General features: G+C 53.3%; 1 protein-coding gene across 1 annotated transcript; it reads right to left on the reverse strand.

Annotated features, from left to right (window-relative positions):
• Positions 1 to 3234: 3234 nt before the first annotated feature.
• On the reverse strand, positions 3235 to 19649 carry LOC144590759 (uncharacterized). Its single transcript, XM_078395182.1, has 3 exons — positions 19470 to 19649; positions 14040 to 14293; positions 3235 to 3814 (listed from the first exon to the last, which is right to left on the reverse strand). The coding sequence occupies exons 1-3, from the start codon at positions 19647 to 19649 to the stop codon at positions 3424 to 3426; spliced, it is 825 nt and encodes a 274-aa protein (XP_078251308.1). The 3' UTR covers positions 3235 to 3423.
• Positions 19650 to 21506: the final 1857 nt, after the last annotated feature.

Here is a 21506-nt window from a genome sequence, read left to right on the forward strand (position 1 = left end):
AGCAGGCTGGGACTCTATTCCTTGCAGCGCAGGAGGATGAGGGGTGATCATATAGACGTGTACAAAATCATGAGAAGAAACGATAGGGTAGTCGCACAAAGTCTCTTGCCCAGAGTAGGGGAATCACAAACCAGAGAACATAAGTTTAAGGAGAGGGGAAAAGATTTAATAGGAAACTGAGCAGTAACGTTTTCACAGAGAGGGTGGTGGGTGTATGGAACGAGCTGCCGGAGTTGAGGCAGGTACTAGATTCAGGATTCAAGATTCAAGATCCAATTTATTGTCACATGTACAGTGAAATTTGAGTTACCATACAGTCATCTATCTATATACAAAAACTCTTGTTTGTTTGTTTATTTGTGACTGAACTTCAGCCAAAACTGTACTAGATAGCACAACATTTTTAGGCCCACCTATCAGACTGATTAGACCAAGCGGACCAACTGGGCCCAAACTCCTCCCGCATTCGCGCAGCGCCCGATCACCTCTTCCCCCCCCCCTCCTTTCCCCCCACCTCTCCTCTCCCCCCTCTCCTTTCCCCCCTCTCCTCTGCCCCCCTCTACTCCCCCCTCCTCTCCCACCCTCTCCTCTCCCCTCTCCTCTCCCCCCTCTCTCTCCCGCCCTCTCTCCTCTCCCCTCTCCTCTCCCCCTCTCCTCTCCCCCCTCTCTCTCCCACCCTCTCTCCCTCTCTCTCCCACCCTCTCTCCTCTCCCCCTCTCCTCTCCCCCTCTCCTCTCCCCTCTCCTCTCCCCTCTCCTCTCCCCCCTCTCTCTCCCGCCCTCTCTCCTCTCCCCTCTCCTCTCCCCCTCTCTCTCCCACCCTCTCTCCTCTCCCCCTCTCCTCTCCCCCTCTCCTCTCCCCCCTCTTCTCCCCCCTCTCCTCTCTTCTCTCCCCCCCTGCTCTCCCCCTCCTCTCCTTGACCCCCACTCCTCCCTCACACCCCTCTCCTCCCTCCCCCTCTCCTCTCTCCCCCCTCTCCTCTCTCCCCCTCTCCTCTCTTCCCCCTCTCCTCTCTCCCCCCCTCTCCTTTTCTCCCTCCCCCCTCTCCCCCTCTCCTCCCTCGCCCCCTCTCCTCTCTCCCCCCTCTCCTCTCTCCCCCCGTCTCCTTTCCTCCCTCCCCCCTCCTCCCAAGGAGACAGATTTAAACTTTAAAATGTGAATAACTTAAAAAAATATAACACCTATTTCGATGAAACGTCTTCCAATAAGACCACCGGACGATGGTAAGGTGGGCTTAAAATTGTCGTGCTAACGTGTACCGTTTTGGCTGTAGTCCCGGAACAAACAAACAAGAGTTTTTGTATAAAGATTTTATTTGCTCCTGAGCTGTTAAAGATAACCCCCACTTAAAAGCTCCCCAAAACCCCCCCTACATTAACTGAAATTGAGTTAAGGTTGTTTTAAAGAACCCCAGTCACACACTCCTTCCCCCCTCCATCAACTTTATCCCCCCTCCCCTCACCTGATCAATACCTATCTCTTTTTAATATCATGCCAAGAGATAGGACTTAAAGGGAACGTTTTCGACGGCGCGGGTTGTATTGCATAGAGCGCAGGAGGATGACAGCTGGTGTACAAAATCAGGAGAGAAATAGATAAGTTAGATGGACAGAGTATTTTTTTGTGTATTTTTTTGAGTAATGGTATCAAGAACAAGGGAGCAGTTGGTAATTGTGCAAAAAGACAAATGATTACGAACCGTACGGACAATGTTTGTACACAGAGGGTGGTCGGTATATTGGGCGACTGTCCGAGTGGTTAGTTCAGGTCGGGACTATAACCACATTGGCAAAGAACATTTGGGCAGGTACATGGATAAGAACGGTTCAGAAGGATATGTGTCGCCCACACTGCTCCCTTAGTACTGCCCCTCCCACAGTGCGGCACTCCCTTAGTACTGCCCCTCCCACAGTGTGGCGCTCCCTTAGTACTGCCCCTCCCACAGTGTGGCGCTCCCTTAGTACTGCCCCTCCCACAGTGTGGCGCTCCCTTAGTACTGCCCCTCCCACAGTGTGGCGCTCCCTTATTACTGCCCCTCCCACAGTGCGGCACTCCCTTAGTACTGCCCCTCCCACAGTGTGGTGCTCCTAGTACTGCCCCTCCCACAGTGTGGCGCTCCCTTAGTACTGCCCCTCCCACAGTGTGGTGCTCCTAGTACTGCCCCTCCCACAGTGTGGCGCTCCCTTAGTACTGCCCCTCCCACAGTGCGGCACTCCCTTAGTACTGCCCCTCCCACAGTGTGGCGCTCCTAGTACTGCCCCTCCCACAGTGTGGTGCTCCTAGTACTGCCCCTCCCACAGTGTGGCGCTCCCTTAGTACTGCCCCTCCCAGTGTGGCGCTCCCTTAGTACTGCCCCTCCCACAGTGTGGCGCTCCTAGTACTGCCCCTCCCACAGTGTGGCGCTCCCTTAGTACTGCCCCTCCCACAGTGTGGCGCTCCTAGTACTGCCCCTCCCACAGTGTGGTGCTCCTAGTACTGCCCCTCCCACAGTACGGCGCTCCCTTAGTACTGCCCCTCCCACAGTGTGGCGCTCCCTTAGTACTGCCCCTCCCACAGTACGGCGCTCCCTTAGTACTGCCCCTCCCACAGTGCGGCGCTCCTAGTACTGCCCCTCCCACAGTGTGGCACTCCCTTAGTACTGCCCCACCCACAGTGTGGCGCTCCCTTAGTACTGCCCCTCCCACAGTGCGGCGCTCCCTTAGTACTGCCCCTCCCACAGTGCGGCGCTCCATCAGTACTGCCCCTCCCACAGTACGGCGCTCCCTTAGTACTGCCCCTCCCACAGTACGGCGCTCCCTTAGTACTGCTCCTCCCACAGTACGGCGCTCCCTTGGTACTGCCCCTCCCACAGTACGGCGCTCCCTTAGTACTGCCCCTCCCACAGTGTGGCGCTCCCTTAGTACTGCCCCTCCCACAGTGTGGCGCTCCCTTAGTACTGCCCCTCCCACAGTGCGGCGCTCCATCAGTACTGCCCCTCCCACAGTACAGCTCAACATTAATCTCCCATCCGCTATGTCCCCAAGCTGGCTACCACCCAAGTCTTTCTCACCCAAGATGCTACCTCACATTTCCCTTACTCCAAGCTGGCAGCGTCCCAATCCCTAATTCCCCTAAGATGGCTTCCATCCAGTCCCAATAGTCCCCAAAGCTGACATCCTGACATCCCTTACCCCCATAAACTGGCTACCTCCCATTCCCTTTTTACCCACCCTGGCTACATTCCATTCCCCCAACTCAATAGTCAATAGTCAATAGTGGTTTATTTGTTACATACACATAAATGTGTAGTAAAATGAAACATTACCCGCAGTTGAACAATAAGACCAATAAGATTAATCAATAAAAATGCAATAACACATACAATCACAACTAACACCAAACAAAAAGAAACATCCATCACAGTGAGTCTCCTCCAGTCCCTCCTCACTGTGATGGAAGGCCAGAATGTCTTTTCTCTTCCCTGCCGTCTTCTCCCGAGGTCAGGCTGTTGGAGTTGCCACGTCGGGGCGGTCGGGGCTCCCGATATTGAAGCCCCCGCCGGACGGTGAAAGGTCCGCGGGGGGCCGACCCAAGCCCCGCGATTCGGGGCGGGCGAACACGTTGCCTCTGCCGCTGCTGGAGCTCCCGATGTCGGCCCCGACCCAGGGGCCTGCGGGCTACCGACGTCCACGCGGCCCGCGCCGGAGCCTCCGGAGACGAGTCGCAGCCGCTCCCGCAGCATCCGCAGGCAGCCAGCGCCGCAGGTGGTGAGTCCGGGCCGTGGGCTCTGCGAACCACAGACCCAGGTGGTCCCAGGTGCATGGCCGGTGGTAGGCTGCAACGGGAACGGAGACACGGCACAGAACAAAGGTCACGTCTCCGTTCTGGAGAGAGAATGTTACAGTTACAGTTCCCCCTAGCTGGCTACCTCCCATCCCTTACTCGCCCAATCTGGCTAACTCCCATTCCTTTTTTTTCCCAACCTGGCTGCCTCCCATTCCGCTTACACCCCGAAGCTGGCTGTTTCCCATCCCTTACTCCCCCAAGCTGTCTTCTTCTCATTCCCAATACACCCCCAACATCCCATCACCCTTACTCGCCCAAGCTGGCATCCTCTCACCCCCCCCCCCCCCCTCAATCCGGGGGGGGGGGGGGGGGGCGGGGAGCGCATTAGTGAATGGTCCGGGGGGGGGGGGGCGGGGAGCGCATTAGTGAAAGGACCGGGGGGGGGGGGGGGGGACAGCGGGGAGATGGTCTCCCGGGTGTGGGAGAGAGGAGAGAAGCAAGGGGAGAGAGGAGAGGGGAGCCCATACGCACAGACGCACAGCAGCGTCACGCTGAAAGCCTTCAATAAATCAGTAGGAGGGGGGTTGCACGAACTCTTGTCACATGGGCATTATGACGTCACACGCTGAAGGCAATGGAAAAAACGGCTGATTTATTTATTTTTTTACTAAAACCTCTGTAACTTAAAAAATACACGTCCGAATCAAACAAAAACATCATTTTCCAGCAGCGTTCAGCGTGGTGATTAAGGCGGTGCAAAAATTGTGGCGCTACGGTTTACCGTTTTGCCGCAATCAGCCGGAGTTTCGTGTGCAGTTTTGGTGTAATTTCAGGAAGGCAATCCTAGTATGGAGTGAGGGCAGGGAAGGGACAGAAGGAATATAGTTTGCAAAGTGTGGAGTCACGGAATGAAGGCATTGACTATTTTCTAAATGGGGTGAGAATCCAGGAATCAGAGATACAAAGGGATTTGGGAGTGCTGGTGCAGGACTCCCAAAAAGTAAATCTGCAGGTCGAATCGGTGATAAAGAAAGCAAACTCAATGCTCGTATTTATTTCGAGGGCTTGTATACAAAAACAGCGAAGTAATGTTCAGGATCTATAAGGCGCTGGTAAGGTGGCAGATAGAATATATTCAGCAATTTTGGGCACCATGTCTGAGCTGTCTCCAAATGCCAAATTCGCCTAAACTGGCTTACTTCCAGTCCCAAAACTTCCTCCAGCTGGCATCCTCACATTCCCGTACTCCCCAATCTGGCTACCTCCCATTTCCTTGTTTCCTAACCTGGCGACTCCCATCCGCGAACTCCCCGAAGCTGGCTTCCCCCCATCCCTTACTTCCCCATGCCGGATTCCACCCATTCCCCTTCAACCCTCAACATCCCATTCCCCTTACTCTCCCCAGCTGGCTTCCTCCTCTCCCAAGCTGGATAAGTCCTAACCATTACTCCCCCATGCATGCTACCTCCCATTCTCCATACTCCCACAAGCTGGCTACCTCCCATTCTCCATACTCCCACAAGCTGGCTATCTCCCATTCTCCATACTCCCACAAGCTGGCTACCTCCCATTCCCCATACTCCCCCATGCATGCTACCTCCCATTCTCCATACTCCCCCATGCATGCTACCTCCCATTCTCCATACTCCCACAAGCTGGCTATCTCCCATTCTCCATACTCCCACAAGCTGGCTATCTCCCATTCTCCATACTCCCACAAGCTGGCTACCTCCCATTCCCCATACTCCCCCATGCATGCTACCTCCCATTCTCCATACTCCCACAAGCTGGCTACCTCCCATTCCCCATACTCCCACAAGCTGCCTATCTCCCATTACCCATACTCCCACAAGCTGGCTATCTCCCATTCCCCATACTCCCACAAGCTGGCTATCTCCCATTCTCCATACTCCCACAAGCTGGCTATCTCCCATTCTCCATACTCCCACAAGCTGGCTATCTCCCATTCTCCATACTCCCACAAGCTGGCTATCTCCCATTCTCGTTACTCCCACAAGCTGGCTATCTCCCATTCTCGTTACTCCCACAAGCTGGCTACCTACCAAGGGCATTGGTGAGACCACACCTGGAGTATTGTGTACAGTTTTGGTCTCCTAATCTGAGGAAAGACATTCTTGCCATAGAGGGAGTACAGAGGTTCACCAGATTGATTCCTGGGATGGCAGGACTTTCATATGAAGAAAGACTGGATAGACTCGGCTTGTACTCGCTGGAATTTAGAAGATTGAGGGGGGATCTTATAGAAACTTACAAAATTCTTAAGGGGTTGGACAGGCTAGATGCAGGAAGATTGTTCCCCATGTTGGGGAAGTCCAGAACAAGAGGTCACAGTTTAAGTATAAGGGGGAAGTCTTTTAGGACCGAGATGGGAAAGTTTTTTTTCACACACAGAGTGGTGAATCTGTGGAATTCTCTGCCACAGAAGGTAGTTGAGGCCAGTTCATTGGCTATATTTAAGAGGGGGTTAGATGTGGCCCTTGTGGCTAAAGGGATCAGGGGGTATGGAGAGAAGGCAGGTACGGGATATTGAGTTGGATGATCAGCCATGATCATATTGAATGGCGGTGCAGGCTCGAAGGGCCGAATGGCCTACTCCTGCACCTATTTTCTATGTTTCTATGTTTCTAACCCTTACTACCCCAAGCGGGATTCTTCCCATCCCCTAACGCCATTATGCGGGCTCACTCCCATTCCACTTACTCCCCGAATCTGGCTTCCTCCCATTCCCAATACTCTCCCAAGCTGGATTCCTAACATTCCCCTTAATCCAGCAAGCTGTCCAGTTCCCATCCCTTACACACACTAGCCGGCCATGACCCATCCCTTACCCCCCTAAGCTGGCTAACCCACATCCCCTAACTCCCCCAGGATGGCTACCTCCCATTTCATTTTTTCCCCAACATGGCTACCTCCAATTCTCCGAACTCCCCCAAGCTGGCTTCCTCCCATTTGTTACTCCCCCAAGCTGGGCTACCTCCAACCGCTTACTCCCCAAAGCGGACTACCTCCCATCCCTTACTCTCCCAAGCTGGCTACCTGCCGTCCCTTACTCCCCAAAGCTGGCTTTCTCCCATCCATGAACTCCCCCAGATGGTTATCTCCCATTCCTCATAATCCTCCAAGCTGGCTACCTCTCAACCCGTAATTCTCCCAAAGCTAGCTTCGTCCCATTCCTAATACACCCCCAACCTGGCTGCCTCCCATTCTTCTTCCTCTTACTCCACCCAACCTTTTCACCCGCAAGCTGGTACCTCCCATTCCCCTTACTCCAAGCTGGCTGCGTTCCAATCCCTAATTCCCCTAACCTGGCTTCCTTCCAGTCCCAATACTTCCCCAAGCTGACATCCTCACATCCCTTACCCCAGTAAGCTGGCTGCCTCCCATCTGTTACTTCCCCAAGCTGGCTACCTCCCATTCCCTTTATTTCCCAACCTGGCTGCATTCCATTCCCTGAACTCCCCCAAGCTGGATAACTCCTATCCCTTACTTGCCGAATCTGGCTTCCTCCAATTCCTTTTTATCCCAAACTGGCTGCCTCCCATTCCGTTTACACCCCGAAGCTGGCTGCTTCCCATCCCTTACTCCCCCAAGCTGTCGTCCTCCCATTCCAAATACACCCCCAGCTTCCCACCACCCTTACTCCCCCTAGCTGGCATCCTCACACCCCTTAACCCCCTTAAGCTGGCTACCTCCCATCTGTTACTCCCCCAAGACGGCTACCTCACATTCCCCTTATTCCCCCAAGCTGTCTACCACCCAACCCATTCATCCCCAAGCCGGTAGCTCCCATGATCCAAACTCCCACAAGCTGGCAACCTCCCATACGTCACTCCCCCAAGCTGGCTACCTCCACCCCTTACTCCCCAAAGCTTGCCTCCTCCCTTTCATTGCAATATCCCAAGCTGTCTATAATCTCATCCCTTACTCCCACTAGCGGGCTACCTGCCATCCCTTACTCCCCCAAGCTAGCTTCCTCCCATCGCATACTGCCCCAAACTGTCGACTTTCGCTTCACATCCTTCTAATCTGGCTAACTCCCATTCCCCGAACTTGCCCTATGCCCCAATCTGGCTATGTCCAATCCCTATTCCTGCTAGCTGGTTACCACCCATCTTTTACCCCCCCCCCCCTCCCTAAGCTGGCTACCTCTCCACAAAGATGACTACCTCCCATTCCCTTTTTTCCAACTTGGCTACCTCCCATTCACCGGACTCCCACCAGCTGGCTTCCTCCCATCCCTTACTCCCCCAAGCCGGCCACTTCCCATCCCTAATTCCTTTAAGCGGTCTTCTTCCCATTCCTAATACTCCCCCAACTTCCCAACCCACTTACTCCCTCCCCCAAGCTGACATCCTCAGATCCCTTACCCCTCTAAGCTGGTAACCTCCCATCCATTATTCCCCCACTCAAGCTGGCTTCCTCCCACCGCATACTGCCCCAAACTGACGACTTTCGCTCCACATCCTTCCAACATGGCTAACTCCCATTCCCCTAACTTCCCCAAGCTGACTACCTCCCACTCCTTCCTCCCCCAATCTGGCTGCGTCCAATCCCTTACTCCCGCTAGCTGGCTGCCAACCATCCCTTACCCCCCCCCCTAAACCAGCTACCTCTCATCCCCTACTCCCCCAAACTGGCTATCTCCCGTTCTCTTTTTTCGTGCAAGGCTACCTCCCATTCACCGGTCTCCCATAAGCTGGCTTCCTCCCATCCCTTACTCCCACAAGCTGGCCACTTCCCATCCCTATCTTCTCCAAGCGGAATTCCTGCCATTCCCAATACTCCCCCAACTCCCCAAACCACTTACCCCCCAAGCTGGCATCCTCATAACCCTTACCCCTCTAAGCTGGTTACCTCCCATTCTCTTGTTTACCAAGCTGACAACCTCCCATTCCCTGAACTCCCCGAAGCTGGCTTCCTCCCAACCCTTACTTACCCAAGCCTGATTCCACCCATTCCCTGTGTCCCCCAAGCTGATTACCTCCCAACACTTACTCTCCGAAGTTGGTGACCTCCCATCACTTACTCCCCCAAGCGGGCTTCTTCCCATTTCCCTCAATATCGCAAGTTGGCTATATCCCATCCCTTACTCCTACTAGCTGGCTATCTGTCATCCCTTACTCCCCCAAGCTGTCTTTCTCCCATCCCCTATCTCCCCCAAGATGGCTACCTCCCAACCCGGAATTCCCCCAAATCTGGCTTCCTCCCAATACTCCCCCAATATGGCTGACTACCATTCCACTTACTCCCCCAAGCTGGCTGGCCACAAACTGGCGACATTCGCTCCACTTATCCTTCCAACCTGGCTACCACCCATTCCCTTTACTATACCCCAAGATGACTACCTCCAATCCCTTACCCCCCAACCTGGCTACGTTGAATTCCCTACTCCCCCAAGCTGGCTACCTCCCATTCCCTTTTTTCCCAATCTGGCTTCCTCCCATTCCCTTTTTTCCCAACCTGGCTTCCTCCCATCCCTTACTCCCCCAAGCTGGCCACTTCCCATCCCTTACTCCCCCAAGCTGGCCACTTCCCATCTCTTACTCCCCCAAGCTGTTTTCCTCCCATTCCCAATACACACACAACTTCCCACCCCACTTACTCCCCCCAAGCTGACATCCTCACATCCCTTACCCCCCTCCCCCAAGCTAGCCGACCTCCCAGCCATTAATCGCCCAAGCTGGCTACAACCAACCCCTTTCTCCCCAAGCTGGAACCTCCCTTTCCCCTTACTCCCCCAAGATGGCTGTCTCCCAAAGCCTAATTCGCCTAAGCTGGCTTCCTTCCAGTCCCAATACTCCCCCAAGCTTACATCCTCATATCCTTTCCCCCCCGTAAGCTGGCTACATCCCATCCCTTGCATCCCCAAGCTGGCAACCTCCCATTCCCTTGTCTCCCAACCTGGCGACATCCCATTCCACGTACGCCCCGAAGCTGGCTTCCTCCCATCCTTTACTTCGCAAGCCGGATTCCACCCATTCTCCATACTCCTCCATCGGACTACCTCCCAAGCAATACTCTCCCATCACACTTCGCAACCTGGCTTCCCTCCATACCCCCCCCCCCCCCCCGGCTGGCAACACCCCATTCATTCCCCTTACTCTCCCCAGCTGGCTTACTCCCATCCCCTACTGCCCCAAGCTGGCTACGTCCTAACCATTACTCCCCCGTGCATGCTATCTCCCATTCCCCTTACTCCCACAAGCTGGCTACCTGCCAACCATTACTACCCCAAGCGGGCTTCCTCCCATCCCTTACTACAACTAGGTGGTTACCCACCCATCCCTTCCCTAAGCAGGCCAACCTACATCCCGTAACTCCGCCAAGCTGGTTACCTCCCATTCCCTTTAGTTCCCAACATGGCTACCTCCAATTCCCCGAACTTCCCCAAGCAGGCTACCTCCCATCGCTTACTCTCCCAAGTTGGCTACCTACCTTTCTCATGTTTCCCAACCTGGTGACCTCACATTGACCCAACTCCCACCCCTTACTTCCCCAAGCCGGATTCCACCCATTCCCCGTACTCCCTCAAGCTGGTGACCTCCCATCCCTTACTCAACCAAGCTGGTGACCTCCCATCCCTTACTCCCCCAAACTGGCTTCCTCCCATCACACTTGGCAACCTGGCTTCCCTCCATACCCCTTCCTCCCCCATCTGGCACATCCCATTCCCCTTAGTCTACCAAGCAGGATTTCTCCTATCCATTACTGCACCAAGCTGCCTTAGTCCTAACCATTACTCCTCCATGCTAGTTAGCTCCCATTCCCCATTACTCCCACAATCTGGCTACCTCCCCTTCCTCCCACAAGCTGTCTACCTCCCAACACTTACTCCGGCAAGTGGACGTGCACCATCCCCCTAACCTACTCATGCTGGCTAACTCCCATTCCCCTTACTCCCCCAAGCTGGCTTTGTCCCATTCCCCTTACTCCCCCAAGCTGGCTTTGTCCCATTCCCCTTACTCCCCCAAGCTGGCTTCCTCCCATTCCCAATACTCACCCAAGCTGTATTCCTGCCATTCCCCTTAATCCAGCAAGCTGTCCAACTCCCATCCCTTACTCCCACTAGCTGGCTACCACCTATCCCTTACCCCCTAAGCTGGCTAACCCACATCCCCTAACTCCCTCAGGTTGGATACCTCCAATTCCCTTTTTCCCCCCAACATGGCTACCACCAATTCCCCGAACTCCCCCAAACTTGCTTCCTCCCATTTGTTACTCCCCCAAGCAGGCTACCTCCCATTTGTTACTCCCCCAAGCAGGCTACCTCCCATCCCTTACTCTCCCAAGCTGGCTACCACCTATCCTTTACTCTCCCAAGCTGGGCTACCTGCCTGCCATCCCTTATTCCCCGAAGCTGTCTTTCTCCTATCCCCTAACTCCCCCAAGACGGTTACTTCCCATTCCCCATAATCCTCCAAGCTGACTACTTACCAACCCATAATTCACCCAATGCTGGCTTCCACCCTTTCCCAATACACACCCAAGCCGGCTACCTCCCATTCTTCTTCCTCTTACTCCACCGAAGTTGGCTACCTCCCATCCTCTACTACCCCAAGCTGGCTACCACCCATTCCCTTTATTTCGAAACAGGCTACATTTCATTCCCCGAACTCCCCCAAGCTGGATACCTCCCATCGCTTAGTCCCCCAATCTGGCTACCTCCCATTCCTTTTTTCCCCAACCTGGCTGTCTCCGATTCGCTTACACCTCAAAGCTGGCTACTTCCCATCCCTTACTCCCACAAACTCTCTTCCTCCCATTCCCAATACACCCCAACTTCCCACCACCCTTACTCCCCAAGCTGGCATCCACACACCCTTTACCCCCCCCCCCACCACCTCCCAACCGTTACTCCCCCAAGCTGGCTATAAACTGCCTACCTCACAATCCCCTTCCTCCCCCAAGATGTCTACCACCCAACCCATTCATCCCCAAGCTGGTTCCTCCCATTCCCCTAACTCCCCAAGCTGGCAACGTCCCATAGGTCACTCACCCATGCTGGCTACCTCCATCTTTTACTCCCCCAAGCTGTCTTCCTCCCACCGCATACTGCCCAAAACTGTCGACATTTGCTTCACATCCTTCCAACCTGGCTAACTTCCATTCCCCTAATTCTATGAAGATGACTACCTCCCATCCCTTACTCCCCAATCTGGCTACCACCAATCCCTTACTCCCACTAGCTGGCTACCTGCCATCCCTTACTCCCCCAAGCAGTCTTTCGCCCATCCCCAAACTTCCCCAAGTCAGCTACATCCAATTCCCCATAAACCCCGCAGCTGGCTACTTGTGATTCCCCCAAATCTGGCTTCTTCCCATTCCCAACACCCCCCCCCCCCAATAGGGCAGCCTCCCATTCCACTTACTTCCCAAAGCTCGCTACCACCCAACCCTACTCTCCCAAATCTGTTACCTCCCATTCCCCTTACTCCCACATGCTGGCTTCCTCCAAACCCATACTCCCCCAAGCTGGCTACCTCCCATTCCCTTTACTCCACCAAGCTGGCATCCTCACATCCCTTACCCTCCCTTCAGTTGGCATTCTACCATTCCCCTTGCTCCTCCAAACTGGCTCCATCCAAAACCTAATTTCCCCAAAGCTGGCTTCCTCCCAGTCCCTTACTCCTTCAAGCTGTCTTGCTTCCATTCCCAATAATTTCCCAATCTGGCTTCCTCCCATATGTTACTTCCCCAAGCCAGCTACTTCCCATCCTTTACTCCCCCAAGCTGGCTTCCTCCCATTCCCCACAATATCCCGTTGGCAATCTCTGATCCCTTACTCCCACTAGCTGTCTACCTGCCGTGCCTTACTCCCTCCCCTAAGATGGCTTTCTCCCATCACCTAACTCCTCCAAGACGGTTACCCCCCATTCCCCATAATCCTCCAAGCTGGCTACCTCCGAACCCGTAATTCCCCCAAATCTGGCTTCTTTCCATTCCCAGTACTCCCCCAAGCTGGCTGCCTCCCATTCCCCTTACTACCCAAAGCTGGCTACCACCCATCCCTTTCTCCCCAAACTGGCATCTCCCATTCATTCCCCTCACTCCCCCAGGCTGACTCCCTCCCATCTCTATCTCCCGCAAGCTGGGAACGCCCATTCCCCGTACTCCCAAAGCTGGCTTCCTCCCATCTTTCCTTCCATCCGTTTTTCTCCTATGCTGGTTTCCTCCCATCCCTTAATCCCCCTAGCTGGCTACTTACCATCCCTTAATCCCCCTAGCTGGCTACTTCCCATCCCTTATTCCCTCATGCTGCCATCCTCCCATTCCCAATACTCCCCCAACATCCCACCACACTGAGTCCCAAGCAGGCATCCTCACATCCCTTACCCCCCTAAGATGGCTGCCTCCCATTTCACTTACTCCCCCAAGCTGGCTACCACCCAACCCTTTCTCCCCCAAGCTGGTACCGCCCATTCCACTTACTCCCGCAAGCTGGCTTCCTCCCATCCCTTCCTCCCCCAGGCTGGCTACCTCCCATTCACCTTACTCCACCAAGCTGGGAGGTAATCAGCTTGGGGGACTACAAGCAATGGGTGGAATCAGGCTTGGGGAAGCAATGGGTGGGAGGAAGCCAGCTTCGGGGAGTTCTGGAAATGGGAGGTGGTCAGGTTGGGAAACAAGGCAATAGGAGGTAGCCAGCTTGGGGGAGTAAGGGATGGGGGGTAGCCAGCTTACGGTGGTAAGGGATGGGAGGATGCCAGTTTGGGGGAGCACTGTGACTAGAACGAAGCCCGCTTAGGCGAATTGGGGATTGGGAGACAGCCAACATGGGGGAGTAAGGGGAGTGGGAGGTAACAGCTTGGGTGAGAAATGGTCGGGTGGTAGACAGCTTGGGGGATTAACGGAGGGTGAGGAAGGGATATGGAGGGCAGCCAGGTTGTGAAGTGTGATGGGAGGAAGCCAGCTTGGGGGAGTGAGGGATGGGTGGTTACCAGCTTGGAGAGTAAGGTTTGGGAAGTAGTTAGTTCCACGGAGTACGGGGAATGAGTGGAATCCCGCTTGGGGAAGTATGGGGTGGGAGGAAGCCAGCTTCGGGGAGTTCGGTGAATGTGAGGTCGCCAGGTTGGGAAACATGGGAATTCAGGATATCTTTATTTGTTATCCAAAAAACAAGTCTTTTGGATGAGATTTGGTCACCCACAGTCCAACAATATGAGCAGTGAAATAAGCAAATTACACAACCCCAACCAACACAAAACACAACAAAAATAAAGAAACATCCATCACAGTGAGTCTCCTCCAGTCACCTCCTCACTGTGATTGAAGGCCAGGATGTCTTTCCTCTTCCCCTGATGTCTTCTCCTGCGGTCAGGCTGTTGAAGCTGCCACGTTCCAGGCCACGCCGGACGGTGTAAGGTCCGCGGTGAGCCGACCCAAGCCCCGCGATCTGGGGCGGGCGAACACGCTGCAGCTGCCGGAGCTCCCGATGTCGGCATCCATGCGGCCCGAGCTGAAGGCGAGTCGCAGCCGCTCCCGCAGCCTCCGAAGACAGCCGGCTCCGCTAATGGTGAGTCCGGTCGGTCCGCGGGCTCTGCGAACCAGAGCCCAGGTGGTCCCGGGTGGAGGCCGCCAGCTCCAGGTGTTTGGCCGATGGTAAGCCGCAGCAGGAACGGAGACACCACCCACAAACAAAGGTCCCGTCTCCATTCGGAAGGGACAAATTTACAATTATACAGTTTTACAGAGGATGGGATGAAGCCAGATTAGGGGATAAAGGGATGGAAGGAAGGATGGGAGGAAGCAAGCTTGGGGGAGTAGTGGGAATGGGAGGTACCATCTTGCGGGAGTAAGGGATGGGAGGTAGTCAACTTGGGGGTGTGATGCGAATGGGAGATACCAGCTTGGTGGGGAAAGGGTTGGGTGGTAGCCAGCTTGGGGGTGTAAGGGGAAAGAAGTAAGTGGAATGGGAGGCAGCCAGCTTTGGGAAGTATTGGGATTGGGAGGAAGCCAGATTTGAGGGGAATTGCGGGTTGGGAGGTATCCTGCTTGGGGGATTATGGGGAATGGGAAATAACCGTCTTGGGGGGTTAGGTGATGGGAGAAAGACAGCTTGGGGGAGTAAAGGATGGGATATAGCCAGCTTGGGGGAGTAACGTATGGGAGGAAGCTAGCTTGGGAGAGTATTGGGAATGGGAGGAAGACGGCTTGCAGGAGTAAGGGATTGGGATGAAGCCAGCTTTGGTGAAATTAGGGATTGGATGGAGCCAGTTTGGGGGAGAAAGGAAATGGGAGGATGCCAGCTGAGGGGGGCGGGGGGAAGGGATGTGAGGATGCCATCTTGGTGAAGTAAACGGAATGGGAGGTAGACAGCTTGGGGGGAGTAAATGATTGGAGGAAGTCAGCTTGCGGGAGTAAGGGGAACGGGAGTGACCAGCTTGGGGGAGAAAGAGTTGGGTGGTGGCCAGCTTGGGGGAGTATGTGAAATGGGACGCAGTCATATTGGGGGAGTATTGGGAATGAGAGGAAGCCACATTTAGGGGAATTACGGGTTGGGAGGTAGCCAGCCTGGGGGATTATGGTGAATGGGAGGTAGCCATCTTGGGGGACATAGGGGATGGGAGAAAGACAGCTTGGGGGAGTAAGGGATGGCAGGTAACGAGCTACTGGGAGTAAGGGATGGGATATAGCCAGCTTGCGATATTGAGGGGAATGGGAAGAAGCCCGCTTGGGGGAGTAAGTGATGGGAGGTCACCAACTTCAGAGAGTAAGTGTTGGGAGATAATCAGCTTGGGGAATACAGGGAATGGGAGGAATCAGGCTTGGGGAAGTAAAGGTTGGGAGGAAGCCAGCTTCGGGGAGCTCCGTGAATGGGAGGTTGTCAGGTTGGGAAACAAGGGAATGGGAGGTAGCCAGCTTGGGGGAGTAAGGGATGGGAGATAGCCAGCTTACGGGGGTAAGGGATGTGAGCATGCCAGGTTGGGAAAGTACTGTGGCTGAAATGAAGCCAGCTTAGGCGAATTAGGGATTGGGAGACTGCCAGCTTGGGGGAGAAAGGGTTGGGTGGTAGCCAGCTTCGGGGAGCTCCGTGAATGGGAGGTTGCCAGCTTAGAGTGGTAAGGGATGTGAGGATGCCTGCTTGGGCGAGTAAGTGGATTGGGAATTTGTGGGAGTATTGGGAATGGGAGGAAGACCGCTTGGAGAAGTTAGGGATGGGAGGAAGCCCGCTTGTGGGATTAAGGGATAGGAGGAACCCCGCTTGTGGGAGTCCGGTGAATGGGAGTTAACCAGTTTGGGGGAGTAGGGGATTAGAGGTAGCCAGTTTAGGGGGGGGGGGTAAGGGATGGGTGGTAGCAACCTAGCGGGAGTAAGGGATTGGACGTGGTCAGATTGGGGGAGTAAGGGATGGGAGGTGGTCAGCTTGGGGGAGTAAGGGATGGTCGGCAGGCCGCTCATGGGAGTAAGGGATGGGATATAGACAGCTTGGGATATTGAGTGGAAAGGGAGGAAAACAGCTTAGGTTAGTAAGTGGTGGAGGTAGGGAGTGACGTATGGGAGAAGTGACGTATGGGAGGTTGCCAGCTTGGGGGAGTTAGGGAAATGGGAGCTACCAGCTTGGGGATGAATGGGTTGGGTGGTAGACAGCTTAGGGGAGGAAGCGGAATGTGAAGTCACCAACTTAGGCGAGTAATAGATGAGAGGCAGCCAGCTTGGGGTGTAACGTTTGGGACGTGGCCAGATTGAGGGGGGAGGGGGAGGGGTGAGAGGATGCCAGCTTGGGCGAGTAAGGGTGATGGGATGTTGGGGGTGTATTGGGAATGAGAAGAAGACAGCTTGGGGGAGTAAGGGATGGGAAACAGCCAGCTTCGGGGTGTAAGCGGAATGGGAGGCAGCCAGGTTGGGAAAAAAAGAAATGGGAGTTAGCCAGATTGGGCGAGTAAGGGATAGGAGGTAGCCAGCTAGGGGGAGTTGGGGGAATGGAATGTAGCCAGGTTGGGTAAAAAGGAATGGGAGGTAGCCAGCTTATGGGGGTAAGGGATGTCAGGATGTCAGCTTTGGGGACTATTGGGACTGGATGGAAGCCATCTTAGGGGAATTATCCATGTACCTGCCCAAATGTTCTTTGCCAATGTCGTTATAGTCCCGACCTGAACTAACCACTCTGACAGTCGCCAATATACCGACCACCCTCTGTGTACAAACATTGTCCGTACGGTTCGTAATCATTTGTCTTTTTGCACAATTACCAACTGCTCCCTTGTTCTTGATACCATTACTCAACAAAATACACAAAAAAATACTCTGCCCATCTAACTTATCTATTTCTCTCCTGATTTTGTACACCAGCTGTCATCCTCCTGCGCTCTATGCAATACAACCCGCGCCGTCGAAAACGTTCCCTTTAAGTCCTACCTCTTGGCATGATATTAAAAAGAGATAGGTATTGATCAGGTGAGGGGAGGGGGGATAAAGTTGATGGAGGGGGGAAGGAGTGTGTGACTGGGGTTCTTTAAAACAACCTTAACTCAATTTCAGTTAATGTAGGGGAGGTTTTGGGGAGCTTTTAAATGGGGGTTATCTTTAACAGCTCAGCAGCAAATAAAATCTTTATACAAAAACTCTTGTTTGTTTGTTCCGGGACTACAGCCAAAACGGTACACGTTAGCACGACAATTTTAAGCCCACCTTACCATCGTCCGGTGGTCTTATTGGAAGACGTTTCATCGAAATAGGTGTTATATTTTTTAAGTTATTCACATTTTAAAGTTTAAATCTGTCTCCTTGGGAGGAGGGGGGAGGGAGGAAAGGAGAGGGGGGAGAGAGGAGGGGGAGAAAGGAGAGGGGGGAGAGAGGAGAGGGGGGAGAGAGGAGAGGGGGAGAGAGGAGAGGGGGGAGGGAGGAGAGGGGGCGAGGGAGGAGAGGGGGAGAGAGGAGAGGGGGGAGGGAGGAGAGGGGGGAGAGAGGAGAGGGGGAGAGAGGAGAGGGGGAGAGAGGAGAGGGGGGAGGGAGGAGAGGGGGCGAGGGAGGAGAGGGGGGAGAGAGGAGAGGGGGAGGGAGGAGAGGGGGGAGGGAGGAAAGGAGAGGGGGGGAGAGAGGAGAGGGGGAAGAGTGGAGAGGGGGGAGAGAGGAGAGGGGGAGAGAGGAGAGGGGGGAGGAGGAGAGGGGTGTGAGGGAGGAGTGGGGGTCAAGGAGAGGAGGGGGAGAGCAGGGGGGGAGAGAAGAGAGGAGAGGGGGGAGAAGAGGGGGGAGAGGAGAGGAGAGGGGGGAGAAGAGGGGGGAGAGGAGAGGAGAGGGGGAGAGGAGAGGGGGAGAGGAGAGAGGGTGGGAGAGAGAGGGGAGAGGAGAGAGGGTGGGAGAGAGAGGGGGGAGAGGAGAGGGGAGAGGAGAGGGGAGAGGAGAGGGTGGGAGAGGAGGGGGGGAGTAGAGGGGGGCAGAGGAGAGGGGGGAAAGGAGACGGGGGAGAGGAGAGGTGGGGGAAAGGAGGGGGGGGGGAAGAGGTGATCGGGCGCTGCGCGAATGCGGGAGGAGTTTGGGCCCAGCTGGTCCGCTTGGTCTAATCAGTCTGATAGGTGGGCCTAAAAATGTTGTGCTATCTAGTACAGTTTTGGCTGAAGTTCAGTCACAAATAAACAAACAAACAAGAGTTTTTGTATATAGATAGATGGCTGTATGGTAACTCAAATTTCACTGTACATGCGACAATATTGAATCTTGAATCTTGAATCCTGAATCTAGTACCTGCCTCAACTCCGGCAGCTCGTTCCATACACCCACCACCCTCTCTGTGAAAACGTTACTGCTCAGTTTCCTATTAAATCTTTTCCCCTCTCCTTAAACTTATGTTCTCTGGTTTGTGATTCCCCTACTCTGGGCAAGAGACTTTGTGCGACTACCCTATCGTTTCTTCTCATGATTTTGTACACGTCTATACGATCACCCCTCATCCTCCTGCGCTGCAAGGAATAGAGTCCCAGCCTGCTCAACTTCTCCCTGTAGCTCAGGCCCTCGAGTCCTGGCAAAATCCTCATAAATCTTCTGTGCACCCTTTCCATCTTGACATCTTTCCTATGTCATGGTGCCCAGAACTGGACACAACCCTCTCAATGCTGCCTCACCAACGTCTGATACAACTAAATCATGACCTTCCAACTTTTATACTCAATACTCTGAATGATGAAGGCCAATGTGCCAAAAAGCCGTTTTGACCGCCCGATCTGCCTGTGATGTCACTTTCAACAAACTATGTATCTGCACTCCTAGATTGTCTGCTTTCCAACACTCCCCAGAGCCTTAACATTCACTGTGTAGGTCTTGCCCATGTTTGACTTTCCAAAATGCAACACCTCACATTTCTCAGTGTTAAATTCCATCAAGTATTTCTCAGCCCACATGGCCAACTGATCAAGATCCTGCTGCAATTTGAGTTGTGATGGTGGGTGGGTTTATTGGCTGTTTTGAATTGCCCTCAGGGTGTGCGTGTGCTGGGGGGGTGTTGGTGTGAATGTGGGGAGAGTGAAGTGGGTGAATGTGGGATCAGTGTAGACGGGTGTGTGGGTGGTCACTGCACGGCTGGAGGCACTGCCACTGTGCTGTATGACTGAGAGCATCTCTCCCTCCCACCACCAACATCACAGAATCCAGTCCATTCCCCACTCCGTATCAGTCAGCTACTGCCTTGCTGTGGTTCTCAGCTCTCCCTCAGTGGCAGGCACACCATGGAATCAGAGCCTCCACCTTACCATCCACGGTAATGATACAGCCCTGCAATCTCTCGAACCCCGCTCGACCACCCTCTGATACAGAGGTATCCACTTGGCATGCAGTCTGCTGCTCTTCCTTGGGTGCTTGCTGTTGGGATCAGCCAGCCACTGAGCCGCTATCATGGCTTTGCCCACGTTGATGGAGTCTCCACCCTTCATCCCCTCATTTATCGAATATTGTGCCGAACCTGATGCCAAATTAAACCAATCCCCCCTGCATGCACATAATCCATATCCCTCCACCCCCTGCATATCCATGAGCCTGTCTAAAGCCTTTTAAATCCCACTATCATATCTGCCTCTACCATCACTCCCAACAGCACATTCCAGGCACTCCCCACTTTATGTTGTAAAAACTAAATTTTCCCCTTATATTCAACCTCCCAAAATGCAATTCCGCATATTTGCCCGGGTAAACACTGCCTGCCATTTCTCCGCTCACATCTGTAACTAAGTTATATATACATTTGAGTCTTTTTTTCACTGTCCCTGAGCACCAATTTGTGCATCATCTGCACATTTACTGGCCAACTAATTTTCATCGCTATCATTAATATATATACTGTTAAAATAGGTGCCAGCACTAATCCCTGTGGAACTCCACTGGTTATGGGCCTCCAGTCAGAATAACATCCTTTCGCCACAGCCCTGTGTCTTCCCTGGGTGAGCCAGTCTGAATCAAACTATCACTGGTCATCTATTCTATATATTGTACGTGTTTATAGTATGATGTTCATAATGCATAGGAGCAGAATGAGGCTATTCAGCCCATCGAGTCTACTCTGCCATTCTCCAGCCATAGACCCTGGCTGATCTATCTTTTCCTCTCAACCCCATTCTCCTGCCTTCTCCCCATAACCTTTGTCGGAGCCATGTGTATTTGCTAGCTGTCTTAGCATACTATATTCTTTTGTATCCTATTTTTGGGGCTTACATACATGGGCATATGTGCATATATGGACTGGGAGGAGCCAGGGGAGGGGCCAGAATTATAATTGGGAAGACAGCGATGTTATGCGATAGACACGAGAGGAGCTATGGTGGGATACAATTCTTACCAAGTCAATGACTAGAGATATACTAATCTGTTTGTATAACTACTTCAATAAACGACTAATTAAACTGAAACGTCATGAAGATCTCTGTCGTTGTTTGCGTCAAGAATGTTCACTCCACTCCTTTCGTAAAAGTGGTAAGCTTAAGGACTTTATTGGGAAGGACTAAGTTGCTGCTACAACCTTTGACGCCCGGACTAATCAAGAATCTTGATTAGGTTGAAGGAGCCGAGAGAGGGAAGAAGGTCCAGAAGAGGCTCATGAGAGTTATCCGGGGGGTGATTGGGTTAACCCGTGATGTGTGTTTGAAAGCTGTTTGTCAGAGGGTGGTGAACCTGTGGAATTCTTTGCTGGCTGTGGAGGCCAAGTTATTGGGTATTAGAGAAGAGAGTCTAAAACTAAAGGGCATACGTTGACGCAGAGAGGGAAAAGATTTAAAAGGGATACAAGAGGCAACTGCTTCCCCATACAGAGGGCTGTGTACATATGGAGCTGTCAGATGCGATGGTAGAAGCAGCTACAATTATGACATTTGAAAGCCACTGAGAGCTACATAGAAGGGGGTGTTTGAAGGGATAGACACAGAGTGCTGGAGTAACTCAGCATCTGCAGTTCCTTGATAGACACAAAAAGTTGGAGTAACTCAGCGGGACAGGCAGCATCTCTGTAGAGAAGGAATGGGTGACGTTTCAGGTCGAGTCCCTTCTTCAGACTGGTTAGGGATAATGGAAACGAGAGATATAGATAGCGATGTGGAGAGATACAGAAGAATGAATGAATGATTGAATGAAACAATGAATGCAAAAAAGATATGCAGTTCCTTGTTTCAATCAAGGGTTGAGGGGATATGGGCCTGGTACAGGCAAGCTGTGGCTGGATAGTATGCAAAATAAAATATTTCATTGCATCTCGGTACACGTGACAGCAATAACAGAACTAAACTAAACCAATTGTCTCGATC

The sequence above is a fragment of the Rhinoraja longicauda genome, unplaced genomic scaffold, assembly GCF_053455715.1.
Source record: "Rhinoraja longicauda isolate Sanriku21f unplaced genomic scaffold, sRhiLon1.1 Scf000296, whole genome shotgun sequence".
Taxonomy (NCBI): Eukaryota; Metazoa; Chordata; class Chondrichthyes; order Rajiformes; family Arhynchobatidae; genus Rhinoraja; species Rhinoraja longicauda.

Coding starts and splice junctions, on each gene's coding strand:
- LOC144590759 (XM_078395182.1), bottom strand. CDS start 19,649: ATGAAGGGTGGAGACTCCATCAACGTGGGCAAAGCCATGATAGCGGCT. Junction 14,294..19,469: donor CTGTATCATTACCGTGGATG/GTAAGGTGGAGG, acceptor ACTCACCATTAG/CGGAGCCGGCTGTCTTCGGA. Junction 3,815..14,039: donor CCTTCAATCACAGTGAGGAG/GTGACTGGAGGA, acceptor TTCCCGTTGCAG/CCTACCACCGGCCATGCACC.